At 39.5% G+C, this 14,233-nt stretch overlaps 1 protein-coding gene across 10 annotated transcripts in view; it reads left to right on the top strand.

Moving 5' to 3' along the window:
* Positions 1–14,233, top strand: part of nrxn1a (neurexin 1a) — a gene marked incomplete at both ends in the record, with an annotated part of 174,427 nt that overhangs the window by 61,372 nt on the left and 98,822 nt on the right. For 6 of the 10 annotated variants that reach the window (XM_081393711.1, XM_081393713.1, XM_081393710.1 and 3 more), the window contains 4 exons: positions 3,767–4,068; positions 4,951–4,974; positions 6,212–6,373; positions 11,778–12,222. In XM_081393711.1, coding sequence (XP_081249837.1) covers positions 3,767–4,068; positions 4,951–4,974; positions 6,212–6,373; positions 11,778–12,222 — 933 coding nt within the window. Of the gene's footprint in view, positions 1–3,766; positions 4,069–4,950; positions 4,996–6,211; positions 6,374–11,777; positions 12,223–14,233 lie in introns of all 10 variants that reach the window. The other 4 variants (XM_081393712.1, XM_081393709.1, XM_081393706.1 and 1 more) reach the window with 2 other exon arrangements.

The raw sequence follows: 14,233 nt of genomic DNA, 5'->3' as shown, positions 1-14,233 counted from the left end.
AAAATCGCGCTGCGTGCAAGGCAGCATGGGGAAACCCAGGCTAATTATAGACAATTATAATGTTAGAAAAGATTTCTATTTCAAATAAACTGTGTTCTTGCGAACGTTTGATTCATTAAGGGCCCACAAGAATAATCCACAAGAAAATGAATAACATAAGCTGTGACACACTGTCATAAAACTTTGAACTGCGAGCACTGATATTACACTGCCATTACACGATATGCTGAGGTGCGTCACGTGATCCAAGTTAGCCGTTACGCTTTCTCCAATGGTAAGAGATACAGACCCTCTGCTACAGGTATGTCTTTTGGAGCAGGGTTGGAACTAAACTCTGTAGGACTTTGGACCTCCAGGAACTGAGTATGACACCCATGGTTTACATGAATCCAAAAATCTGTTTTCTCATAGTTAACATCGCTCATCACCTCTTTCCTCAAAAAGTCTGAAAATGGTTTGTTCGAAGAATCTGATTCTATACGAAAGGTGATATTTGAAAAAGCATAATAGGGACACTTTAACACTGACTGAATAGGAAAATTTACAATTTTCTAAATGTATAAACATCAGAAGTGTGCTGCTGCTTCAAAATATGGCAGAAGGCAGCCACACCAAATTAGTAGTGCTAAAATAGAAGATTGGGGCTGAGGCAATGATATCAGCTACATCTTTGTTTGTGTACATCATACATTCACTGTTTGTGTTAACAGAGAAAGCAGAATTATTCCAAAAGGAATCAGCCATCACAAATGGCATGTATCTTAAAATGCTATGTCGGCAGGTTGATAGACAATTTAAACCGCATTTGATGTCATAGATTGTACTATGAGCTTTCAATGAAAATAAAAATACATGGCTCATTTGGGCTTAGATTGTTTGGCGTATGTAAAAGCAAGCTTTACAAAAAGGCCGTTATTCAAAGATGAGGCAGTGGCAATTATTTTGGACCTGACAGCAAACATGCAAGCGATCTTGCTCATTTCAGATGCAAAAAATCTAACCAATCGTCGCTGACATCGCATACATATTGTCTTAAAGGCACAGTATCAAAAACATTCTGTTTAATCCTGTAAGTAAGAGAAATGGTGGAGCATGAATGACTACCATATGGACTATAGAGGAAACAAGTAATAAAAACTCGGTGAGTGTTTTAGCGCAATTTTCTCACCTCATGGGATCACAACACTAAGAGATAGTAAATCTTTTCCTGGATTTTTTTTGTGCGTTCCCGCGATTAGACCTTCCTTAACATAATGCCGAAAACCCGAAGTCTCTAGGTGGTCTGGTTGAGGAGTAGATAGAAGTGCAAGATTGGTGCGCACAGACGCACAGAACAGAAATCATGAGTTAACAAGCGCAATTTTGTCCGGTGGAAAATTGCGCTAAAAAAGGTACAGTATGTAAATAGAAGTAGGTTCTACCAAGTGTAAATGGCGACAAATAGCATCTTGTTTGCATTAAGTGTGAATCGTGCAAAATGGAAGTAATTTGCTGTTTTGTAAGGGTAAATTGAATGAGCAGTGGCGGTTAGAGGTTGGTTGGCGTAATGGACACGGTCAAAAATGAATGATAAGGTATATGGCTTAAAACAGAAACAGAAAATACGTATGATGTATGCATTTTTATGATGGCATACAGTATATTTTAATGCTGCATTTAATCAAGCCTTCCTGGTTATTTGCTCTTGAAGATGAAGATTTTATTTCCTGTAAGAGTTTTTGCAGAGAACAAATCTGATGGGAGACTGGACAGCGGAGTCACAACGGAGACGAATTGAGACGAAAGACTCATAACACACTCTGTTACTGGCATCGGAATTGGGTTTTGAAGGCCATTTTGTAGTTATTCTGGGCATCCAATATATATACCTGTGTGAAATGTTGTGTGTAAGGCCCACTGTGTGTGTGTTGATGCAAAAGCCTGTTTTGCTGGTGCGACTCTGTGGGCGCCTTCCTGCACTGAGTCACATTATAGCTGACTCAGTGGTATATAGAGGAGGTGGAAGAGAGCCAGATACAGCACCACCCTTTGGCTCTTTGTGCACAAACACACACACACACACACACACACACACACACACACACACACACACACACACACACACACACACACACACCTCATCAGCTGAGGCAAAAAGCTTATTTAACTCGCAGTGGACACAGGAAGGGTGATGAAGGATGGAGAAAAAGATGGAGTAAATGAGCCTTGTTGATATCTCCAGGGTTTATCTTAAGAATATTCCAGATAATTCCAGAGCAAATGAGCTGGTCTTATGGTGTGTTAGGTTAATTGTGTTGCAGATTCCTGGATTTATGGTAATTTGGTTCAGTGTTGCTGTAAATTGCCTGTTAAAGTCATTAATATTCCTGATGAGAAGTAGACTCAGCTCTGCTCTGTAATAATATAATTGTATTTACCGGTAAGAAGGTAGCTGTGGAGATAGGACTTCACACTTTATTAATGGGCGCCTCTTCAGTTAATATTTTAACCAAGTTCCCAAAATACTCTCAGATCTGTGTGACAGTCGAAGCTGTTTGCGCAAATGGGAAGAGGAGTGAGAGTGTGGGTGCCTGGGTTCTGTGCCAGCACGCTTACAGTAATGGGTCTCGCTGACTGATTTGGTAATTATGCCCTGATATGTGTGGCTGCTTTATTTATGGTCACCATTATCAAGGACCTTGGTTCTCATTTATGAGCAAGATGGCTCTGACCTCAATCTCAGGTGTGTGTGCGTGCGGGCATACTGACAGCAACCAATCACTCTCAGATTGACTGTGGTGAGTTTCTACAACGTTTGACCCCTTTAGAATGACTTTTGACTGGCTTTTGGCTTTGTACAGGTAGGTAATTTGAAAATAGCAAGTCTTGTGTCTAGTAAGCATGGGAGCCGTAGATGGACGGTAAGTGTTTTGCTCTGTATTATTATGTGATGGAGGGCTAATGACATATAAATACATCCACAGCAAAGAAACGCTTTAATGCAGGTGTGCTTGGTATTAATGTTTGTATGGTTTTTGAAAAAAAGAAAACAACCATTTTTCAAGAAAGGTATAATTTGACTCTAAAAATGGCATGTGGTGCATCAAAGTAAAACGTATTAGCATTTAGCAAAAAATCTTAAATGTGTGCGAGTATCAACATTTTTTTTAATGTTTTAAGAAGTATTTTTATTTCATTATTATTGTAAATGTCATGAATATCAAGGTTTTGTGTAGTCACACTGCATGGCATTTTACAACCTGAACTAACCTTGCCTTGTAATAAAAAGTTCAAGATATCTGATATTTTAAGAGACTTGATCTAGACACACAGTCATTATGGTCTGCAGGGGTCATATCTATGATGTCATTTCCTTTTTTCTTGCATGTTGGTTGGACCACATTACTGATGATTTGGTGGACAGGTTTTCAATTTTAGTTTTTGTTCTCTAAGAAATAGTAATAAAGGATTATGACAAACTAGTTTAGTTTTTTAATTTAAAATAAGGTTTTAATAAAAAATACACTGAATCATACACTTTATTCCCCCCACCCCGTCCCAATTTTTTATTTATTTCCCTATCATAACAGGTTTGATCAATCCTTCATTGTAGTTTAAATTGCATTTTAATGTATTCTTTAATAAATTAATAGATAGGGCAAAAAAGCATCATGTCACCGACCCCTATATTTGCTCATCTTTCTAATTAAACTTTTATATTAATGCATCTGAACAACCTCTTTTAATGCTCCTGGCTTACATGCTTTGTTTCTCCATGTACTTACAGAGAGGGAAGAGTATGTGGCCACCTTCAAGGGTTCAGAGTATTTCTGTTACGACCTGTCCCCGAACCCCATCCAGAGCAGTAGCGATGAGATTACCCTCTCCTTCAAGACCCTGCAGCGCAATGGACTGATGCTCCACACCGGAAAGTCTGCAGACTACGTCAACCTGGCGCTGAAGAATGGTGCCGTCTCGCTGGTCATCAACCTGGGCTCTGGGGCCTTCGAGGCCCTGGTGGAGCCCGTCAATGGGAAATTTAATGACAATGCCTGGCATGATGTGAAGGTTACCAGGAACCTTCGTCAGGTAACCGCGCAGAAAAGGCAGAGTTCGAGATTGGATACATTCAGATTCAGATTAGTAGCATCAAACTAACCCTCGGAATAGATTTAACCGTAAACACTTTAACCAAGACATGCATCCATTTTAAATAGTTTAGGTTTCCATATAATGTGTTTGAAAGTTGCTACTAAAAGTCCACTACTACAGAGAAAGTTCTAGGCTTTTGATGCACTTTTAGCATTTGAAATAAGCTTTAATTTATGTTGCATAGAGAAGAGTTAATATAACAAAGACAAGTTTTCATATACCAGCCATTAATTCAGCTTTTAGACATGAGTGAGCATACCCTTAACACTGTTCCCCTTGACTAATATTTAAATTCAACCTCAGACGCTACGGCATCCATATTTTACTGTCACTATTTGATAGCGCCACCTCTCACTACATTACATGAGTGCATCACCTGCCAACGCAGAACACCTTTGAAGTGTCAAGACTCGGATAAGATCCGAGATGTGTGGCACGAAGTTGGATAGGACAGGCAGTAAACATAAAAAGCTCAGTGGTGTGCTCTGTCACCAGTAAAGTTAGCGGAGCGCCAGGAATAGGAAGAGACCGTGTCTGGAACAGAGTAGACTAGATGTGTCCCAGAGGAACTCCACGGTGCAGATCTCGTCTGCTTCTCCTTTCCTTCTCTTCTTTTGCCCTTTTTAAATGTTTACTAACCTGCTTTTGGGAAAAGAAACTAACCTTTCATCCATGGAATGTGTCATTTACTAACCTGTTACCTCTTACTAACGTGCAACGCTGATGTACTAACCTTGGCAAGAGACCATCTTTTTTGATTGAGGAACGGTGTTCTGTTCACAGTTTTTTAATTTCCTTTCTCCCCCCTTTTCCACAAAGCACTCAGGCATTGGACACGCTATGGTAAACAAACTACATTGTTCGGTAGATATCATTCTAATTGTTTCTTAGTTTGGGTTTGCCGTGTGTCTATTTTCCTTTTTTTGAATCGTAGACATCAATACTAAACAAAAAAAGGGGGAAAATGCGGTTGGTACTCTTTACGCTTACTTCCCCTGCCCTGCCCAAATTCCCCATTTCTTTTTTCTTCTCATTAGTTCGGTTTCCTCAGCTCTTTCTGTCCCGCCCATCTTTATCGTTTTTTTGTTAGGTTATCTTGCATCTTTTCCTTCTTTGGGTTCTTTTGCATAAGGTTTTGCTCACCGATCGGTCTCGGCTGGCTGGCTCTGAGCCTTTTCATTGGTCCAGCTAGCTTTGAGGCCTGTTGTTCAGCATGGTGTGCATTCTGGCCACCCCGTGTACTAACACCTCTGTTTCATCAGTACATTTAAGGCTGGCATGGGTGGCCAGTCATCTCGTCTGTTGTAGTTTTTGCTTGCTTTCTTCATGTGAACACGCTTATGCATGCAGACACCTCTGCTGTGATTGGTCTCATGAGCTTCGTCGTATTTGTGTACTTCTCCCTCCCCTTCTCTCTGTACTCATTCTTGTGCAATCTAATCTGTGAGAAGAATTATTCTCTCTAACCAACCATTGTTTGCATGTGGAGAGGGAGGGATAATGAAGCATGCATCCATTCAACCAAATCTGTGAGAGATGTGCCTCTAATTGCCTGTGCTTTCATTTCTAACCTCTTAGCACGCCGTGTTCTTTGTTTTTACCTCATATAAATACATTGAAAACTGCTGAAACTACTCACACGCACTGGATTCAAGCGATACTAACTCTCAGAAACACACATACTACTAACACCATTTTTGTGTCTGCTGATTTATTTTTTGTGCTCTATTAGTGGCACCACTAACATTGATCATGGGCTAATGTGCCGCAGAATTCCTCAGCTCACCTAAGGCATACTAGAATTTAACACCAAAAACGTAAATCTAGAAGGACAAAAAAAAAAAAAAAGTCAAATAATAAATAAATAAATAAGAATTTCCTGAAACAGACATGAAAATGGGTTCACATTAAATCAATAAAAAGAGAAAAGCAATAAATAAATACATAAATAAGAAGCATTAAAGACAAAAACAAAACAAAACCAAGCATCCAAATCCTTAAGAGGGGGACCAAAGCCCTGTAACAGCATTCAAGTTATATGTGAGTATAGCGTGTCCTTTCCCTGTGCTTTGTTGTCTAGGTTACAATATCCGTGGATGGAATTCTGACCACCACTGGATATACACAAGAGGACTACACCATGCTAGGCTCGGACGACTTTTTCTATGTCGGGGGTAGTCCCAGCACTGCGGATCTGCCCGGATCCCCCGTTAGCAACAACTTTATGGGCTGCCTGAAAGAGGTAAGTGCCCTGAAAATTGCTACTTTAAAAAAGGTCTTTTGACCCAGAAGTCTCCCAGTAATTGAATTACCTTCAATTGATACTATATTACATTTATTCATTTACATTTTGAATGATAGAAAGATATGACCTTGCATTTAATCCACTAAAATGTATTCAGAATATGCTGAATTGGGGTATATTGCACTAGTTTCAATTTATAGGAAGTATGTATTTACAGTATACATATTATATGCATATATATATATTGAATGAAAAAAGAGAGATGCGTCCTTGCAGCTAACTTCTCCCAAACATTTGAACAGTAGTGTGTGTGTGTGTGTGTGTGTGTTAGGGAATAATCTGTATTGGCCGATGATCAGACGATAAAAACAGACGATGATCAGGGCCGATTATGTCAGACTGACACATATGTGTGAAGAAAATGTCTGTTGTGTTGAATTTAAGGCTGTGGAAGTTAATGCAACAATAACATCATACAACAACGCATAAACAAAAAATAGCGATGTTACAGCAGGCTCTATTTGATTCTATGTATCACACGTAGTTCAAACCAGGGTTGTCAGGTCTGCGTTTTCTCCCTACACCAAACATTTTTCGTAGCGCCTCCCATCCAGTAATCACAAAGAGCGTTGTGCTTTGTTACTTCTGATAAGAAACAAAGTCTCAGCTTTCAAATTCTGTCTATTTTATCTCAAAATTTTAATTTGACACTCTTAAATGTGAAGTTACAGATCTGTGTTGTGCCTCAGTTCAAGCGGCAGCGCAAGTCTTTGCTTCCACTTTAATACAAATTATACAATAATTAATACCAGCACAAAAAAAATCATGCATGAACATTAAAACGTTTCCTGAGTTGAAACACTGAACGACAATGAACGATTACATGAGACATGATACATTTCGGTAAGAGTCAATAAAACAGCTTTTGAACAACCAACAAATTACTGAACTGATATTTAGTTGCATGACCATTGCTTTTGATAACTGCTGCGCATCTGCGTTGCATCGAGGCAACCACCTTAGGATGAACAAACTACTGTACATTCCACAGTTCCTGTGAAATGTTAGGGTTTGCTTCAGAAACAGTATCTTAATGTCACCCCACAAGTTTCCAATGTAGTTGAGGTCAGGGATTTAAGCAGGCAATCAAGGAAACCAAGATGTCGCTCTCTTATTAATGTGTTTGGGGTCGTTGTCTTGTTGAAAGACCCATTTCAGGGGCATTTCCTCTTTGGCATAGGGCAACAATCTCTTCAAGCATTTGAATGTATTCAAACTGATCAATGATCCCTGGTTTGAAATAAATAGGTCCAACACCATAGTGTGAAAAATATCCTCATACCATAATTTTTGCGCCACCATGCTTCACTGTCTTCACAGTGTACTGTGGCTTGAATTCGGCACCCGGGGGTCGCCTGACGTACTGTCAATGACCACTAGACCCGATTTTTTTTTTTTCGCATCAGTCCACAGAATGTTATGCCATTTCTCTTTGGGCCAATCGATGTGTTCCTTGGCAAATTTTAACCATTTTTTTCCAACAATGGTGCTTTACTTGGGCTTCTTGCTGCTAGTTTAGCTTCGATCTAACATAGCCATCTAATAGCCGTCCAAACACTGCCCTGACGTCTAGGCTAAAACAAGGCAAAATTTGGGCTGTCAATAAAAATGTAATAGACGTCTAACCATAGCCCAAGAATAGATGCACAGGCTACACATTAAACATGTCAAAGAAATTAAACCAAACACCGTGTAATCACTGTTGACTTTGCTTACATGATGGAATATCATACATCATACAAGTTATTTAGGCAAAAAACGACATGTAACCAAATTCAAGGTTATTTGGGCTAGAAGTGGGTTACTAATAGCTGGACTATATCGGGTCTATAGTTAACCGAAACTGTGAAATGACGGTTATTGCTTGCTGGGATTTTTGGAATGGCCCGTTTTCTAATTCAGAAGGAAATGTATTTTATAAAAATGTTTGAAACATTTGCTTCCCTTTTTCCTTAATAAAGGACAATTAATGACCCCTTTTTTTACAGAATGATGGAATTATCTATTTTAAACTCCACACTTTTATTATTTTGAACACACCCCTTTCAATGAATGAGTTAATCACTCGGAACAAGCAGTATAGCAAACTGTATACGTCAATACAGCATTCACATATATGTCTGCTGTTTTTATCATTCGTATTAGTGACTTTTTATACATTTTATGGACGTCAGCATTGTGCTTATGTGTGCTGTCTCTGACCTGTGAGAACACATAACGCGTCACGTACACCAACAACTGAAGGAATTATTTATCAGTCGCCATGGACTCGGGAGCCGAAACACAGCAACAGAGTTGAAATGCATTCTCTAATTAACATTGCTGATGAGGTTTCCTCACATCTGAAGACTGTTAATTTGAAAATGGGTCACAGATCGTCAACAGTGACAGAACTAACAAATAAACAAGAGTGCGACAAATTGGATAAATAAGTAAATAATACATTTAAGTTCATGTGGAAATTAAAAGCCAGCCTAATGAAATACATTAGAATCACTCAGTTCCCAGCAATATTTGATAGATAGATATGTGCGACAGATCAACAGTCCACTACCTCACATGCTCTTGACTGTGATCGTAAAACTCCTGAGAGGAAAACTGTGGAGAACATGTTGTCTCATCCATCAGCTTCCATCCTCCATGTTAGACTTGCATCCCTGTGGAATGGGATGTCCTCTGATACGCCAGCTGGTGAAGTAAAGAGCTGTTCTGACTGCCAGGAAGTCAGATGTGTTTGGTGTTATGAACAGAAATAAAATGCCAGCCATTTTGTTTTATATATAGAAAAAAAAATGCATATTTAGCTAACTTCAGTACGTTAGTGAAGAGCAGTTAAATTGAGTTGATTGTGATTGATTTATGAAACGGAGACAATGATGGTATTGGTTGAACTTAAAGGGTTAGTTCACCCAAAAATGAAAATTATGTCATTAATGACTCACCCTCATGTCGTTCCAAGCCTGTAAGACCTCCGTTCATCTCCGGAACACAGTTTAAGATATTTTAGATTTAGTCCGAGAGCTTTCTGTTCCTCCATTGAAAGTCAATGGACGGCATACTGTCCATGTCCAGAAAGACAATACAGACATCATCAAAGTAGTCCATGTGACATCAGTGGCTCGATCTTAAGTTTATCAAGCGACGAGAATACTTTTTGTGCGCAAAAGTAAACAAAAATAACGACTTTATTCCACTATTCATTTCCTTCTCTCTGGTCTCGAGCTATTTCACGTAGTGTAACTGCGTAGCGCGTCTGTGTTGTACGTCACACGTAGGCTCACTATTGGCCGACGCTGGTCATGTGATGCGTGTGACATACAACACAGACGCGCTACGCTATGTAGCTTTAGTTCAGTGTTTTATTGTTAATTAAAAAACAAAAAAAATGTCATTTTAATTTTGGTGGCTTTTTGGTTATTGATCGTAGCATGACAATAATTATCTGTTTAAAAAATTTTTTAATTAAATTAAAGTTTTATCATTTGCATTTTTTAAAAACATTTTTAAATTATTTATTTTATTATTTGTATTAAGCATTGATTTTGCTGGCTGTCCGCAACTCTGAGAACAGTCTTGCATCCAGTTTTTGAGAACCAGTAGTTTAAATATAAATCATGGTTTTAGACAGAGACATCAAATATATAATAATACTAGTGCCTTTCTTAATGCAAATGTAACACTTTCAATGCTCACAAACTCTTACAAGAGGCATAAAGATGACAAAAGGTGAGATTTAGTCAAATATGTGGATGCACTGAGCATGGAAACAGTGCAGACTCTACACTTTCCGCCTCCAGCCTTCAGCCTTCATTTCAAAACCAATCCACAAGCAATCAATCAATGTCAAAACATGAAAGTGCAGACTCGTGTAAGCTGTGGTTTGCTGCCATGTGTAGGCGTTTGGTGTCTCTTGTCTGTGCTTTAGTGCTATCATTTCCAAAGATTAGCAGCAGGCCTGAGGTCATTGACCTGTGTTATTAAACACTCTAGTGCTTTGAACTCATGAACGAGAATTCATATACATAAGAGGATTCTGAATGGATCATCTTGGTTCATTCACGAGCTTTACTGGCATTAAAATAACAACTATGCGTAGGCTGTACAGGGGTCCTTTTAACATTTTATTTTGTCATTATTTTGCTTTGCAAAGGTCATATTTAATATTTTCATGCTAGATGTGCATTATGAGTGTGTGTGAGGTACATTGAGGACCTTTAGGTGTGTGTTTGTTACCGTGCGCGAGTAGTTATTTATGCCGAGGTTGATTTATTCAGGCATTTAGAGCTGGGTGCACAAGAAGCCCATTCATCATTAGTGCATTAGTTTTAATGCAGCCCACCTCTCAGGGGCATTTGGTCAGTGCTTTCCAGGCTCCTGATGGTTCAGATCAGGTGGCACAGACAGATGTGTCGTCCTCCACCTGCTGTCCCTGCCCCTAACCTCTCATCTGTAATGCGCTCTTCTCCGGCGGCCATGTTGTGCAGTGTTTTATCACAGATCGCCAGAGTTTTTCCTCCCGTGTGAGTTTATGAAGCGGGAAGGAGGAGGGGGGTTCACTCCTGTGGCACGTTAATGGCTGGAAAGGCTCTTGTGCCTGCCTGTGATTGGCATTTCTGAAGCATTGTCAATAAGCTTTTATTGCATCCGCATACCATTATCTTCTTCCTGGCAAGGGCTCAAATGAAATCGAAACTGAATTAAAAGAGGGTTATAGTGAACACTTCACAGTCTGGTGCTCGGGTTTATTTCATCGGGTTTCGGCCTTGTAGAGGATAGAGAGAAAGTGTTGTGCCCCACGTTCTGGGAGGGCAGAAAATGCTCTGCGATTTGATGCTATTTAGATTGAATAGTAAAATGACACCAGGAAGCTTGAATGATTACATATCCACTGTATTTCAAAGGAAATATAGTAAAAGGATATGTACTTTTCATTTCGAGACACTGAAAGTGTGAATGTCAAAGTTTCTTTGACAAATGTTTGACAGAGGTTTAGCCTCCACAAAAATGTATTCCAAATCAGAACTGAAGTGACATTTATTTGCTTTAAATCTGTAAAAAAAAAATCTTTATCTTATATTTGATTTGATTTATTTTATTATAAATACTAACTAATACTAATACTAATACTAACAAATTATATTTACCAGCAGCTCCGATCAGAGACATTGCTGGGGGTCTGTGCTTCTTGTGGACTTTATTAATAGTGGAACAGAGTTTAAGACTATTAATGTGATTTCTGCCCCGAGCTCTTGTTGTAATACACAGTAACGTAATGTGATAAAAAGTCTAATGTGAGTTTTTTCTCACTGGAAATCTGTTTTTCTTCTCTTTTCACATAAAGGTTGTGTACAAGAACAATGATGTAAGGCTCGAGCTATCTCGACTGGCCAAGCTAGGCGACCCCAAAATGAAGGTGAGCGGTGTGGTGGCCTTCAAATGTGAAAACGTGGCTACCCTAGATCCTGTCACCTTCGAGACACCAGAGTCATTCATTACCCTTGACAAGTGGACTGCCAAAAAAGCCGGGTCCATCTCCTTCGACTTCCGCACCACTGAGCCCAACGGCCTGCTCCTCTTCAGCCACGGAAAACCCAAACCGCAGCAGCAGAAAGACCCTAAGAGCCCCAAAACCTTGAAGGTGGATTTCTTCGCCATAGAGATGCTGGACGGCCACCTATACCTTCTGCTCGACATGGGCTCGGGCACCACCAAAACCCGTGCCGTCAACAAAAAAGTCAACGACGGAGAATGGTACCACGTGGACTTCCAGAGGGACGGAAGATCAGGTAGATCAGGCTCTGTGTCTTAATCTTACACCTGTTCCTTCATTCTGCTGATGCAATTTTGATGTATTCAATGTATGGTTAGATGTTGGCTGGTATTCAAGGCCTACGAAAATATTGACATAACCGAGACAGCAGTGTTCTCTCACGCTCGCGTGAACATAGCCGTAACCGTGCCTTCCGGAGCGCGCTGTCAGGCAGGCATTTGAATATGAACAGGACCCGCAGTCTTTCCTGTCTTCCTCCTCCTTTCGAGCTCTGTCTTCTCTACCGGAGTTGCCATGGAAACCAGATTTGGTTTCCCAAAGGAGAGAGCAAGCTCTGCCAAGCAAAGACATTCATCCCTAACTCTCCCACTCTCCCCCTTTTTCTCTCACGTCAATGCTGTTTGCCTGGATTCAAAAGAACGGCCTTTGGTACTCGTTCGTTTTCTCGTTTCGGTGAAAAAGTGAGAAAAGGCTCTATTGATCCGTGGTTATTGCGAATCTCTCATCTTCTCTTTCCGGATATAGAAATGCCAGTAGCCTGCATTAGTTCTGACATATACTGTGAGATTAAATGGTGAAAGTTATAAGGAGAAAATTAAATAGCTTTTGAAGCAATTATGAAATCACATTTCTAAAGCAAGAGTGTTATTTTTGTTTCATGCCAATACAGTATTCAATTGGAATTGGATACGGTTTCGTTAAGAGAGCTGGTCTTTTTTTCCACGGTTTTAAATGGTATTTTTCATCAAATCATCGTTTTCAATCACGGAGCTCGGTTTGATCTTATTCTCCTTGCTTTATCGTCGCACAATCCTCTAGCCGTCATTGTGAGTTTAGGCACATTTTAAAAGAGAGAAAGAGAGAATACACCTTTTCTCTTTGTGGCATTTCATGGGAATCTGAAACGCCATTGACAGATGGGGCCTTGCATTTCAGGCCTGCAGAATAAGCTGTGTCACTCTCCCGCCTGCGTGAATTGGCTGCCTACGCAAGCCTTTTGATCATATATGGGCAGCCGTCCTGGTTCAGGGTGCGCGCGTGTGTGGGCATGCTGGTGTTTTTGCGTGCATGTATGCAAACATGTACATTTGTGGCTTTGCCTATGCATCTATTAATGAGAATGTACACATGTACACGTATATGTGTGTCAGGGCCGTTTTTGTGCCTCTAGGCACAAAAAATCTAGAATGAGTGAATAGTCAACAATACAGAGATTCGGAAATATGAGATCAAGTGTAGTGGATAAACCACTTATTTTTCTAAAGTGACACTGTCCAGCAGTCAGCCAGGCCACAAATTGGCCTGAATGAATGGGTCAAAATGGTGGAAATGGACAGGCTGAGTACAAAGGAAACACACCCACTCAGAAATCACCACTTTCGGTCACTTTTGAATTGAAATGAACTGGAAGTGATGATCTATGAGTGTGGTTTTAGTGACCATTCAGCTTAGTTAAATGAAAGCTGCACGTCCATGCCTTTCCCAGACATGAGACCTGCAGTGTTTACAGAGGATTTGTTGACTAATGGTGCAAAAAGAAGGCGACTATTAGTAATAATAGCTTAATAATAGCTAAACATCAGTTACCAGTAACAAGCTACATGATTAATTTTTGAAGTAATTTAAAAATTAAAAAAAATCATAAACTTGATGAGATTGTAATGTGATTTGGTTTTTAAAAAAGTAAATAAATGGTATGGGTGTGCATTGAATACATGATTTCTTTCTGTATCTGTTGCGATAACAAATTATTGTATCTGTATTCAAATATTTAGATGTGGGGGCGGGACTGAAAACAGAATTATGTCAAAACTAAATGCAGAGCTTATTTTTGGACAACTCTATTTAATTTATACACTGCTGTTTGAATAGTGTTTTTGACACATGTTATCAGTTCTTATGCTCACCAAGGCTTCATTCATTTAATCAAAACTACAGTAAATACAGTAATATTGTGATATATGATTATGTTTTCAATTGATTTTTATATAATTTGTGTATGATATTTATTCCAGTGAAAACAAAGT

This window comes from Scardinius erythrophthalmus (genome assembly GCF_964197995.2).
Source record: "Scardinius erythrophthalmus genome assembly, chromosome: 18".
NCBI classification, from domain to species: Eukaryota; Metazoa; Chordata; class Actinopteri; order Cypriniformes; family Leuciscidae; genus Scardinius; species Scardinius erythrophthalmus.
The sequence above is the reverse complement of the archived record's forward strand: the minus strand, read 5'-3'. Positions and strand labels throughout refer to the sequence as shown.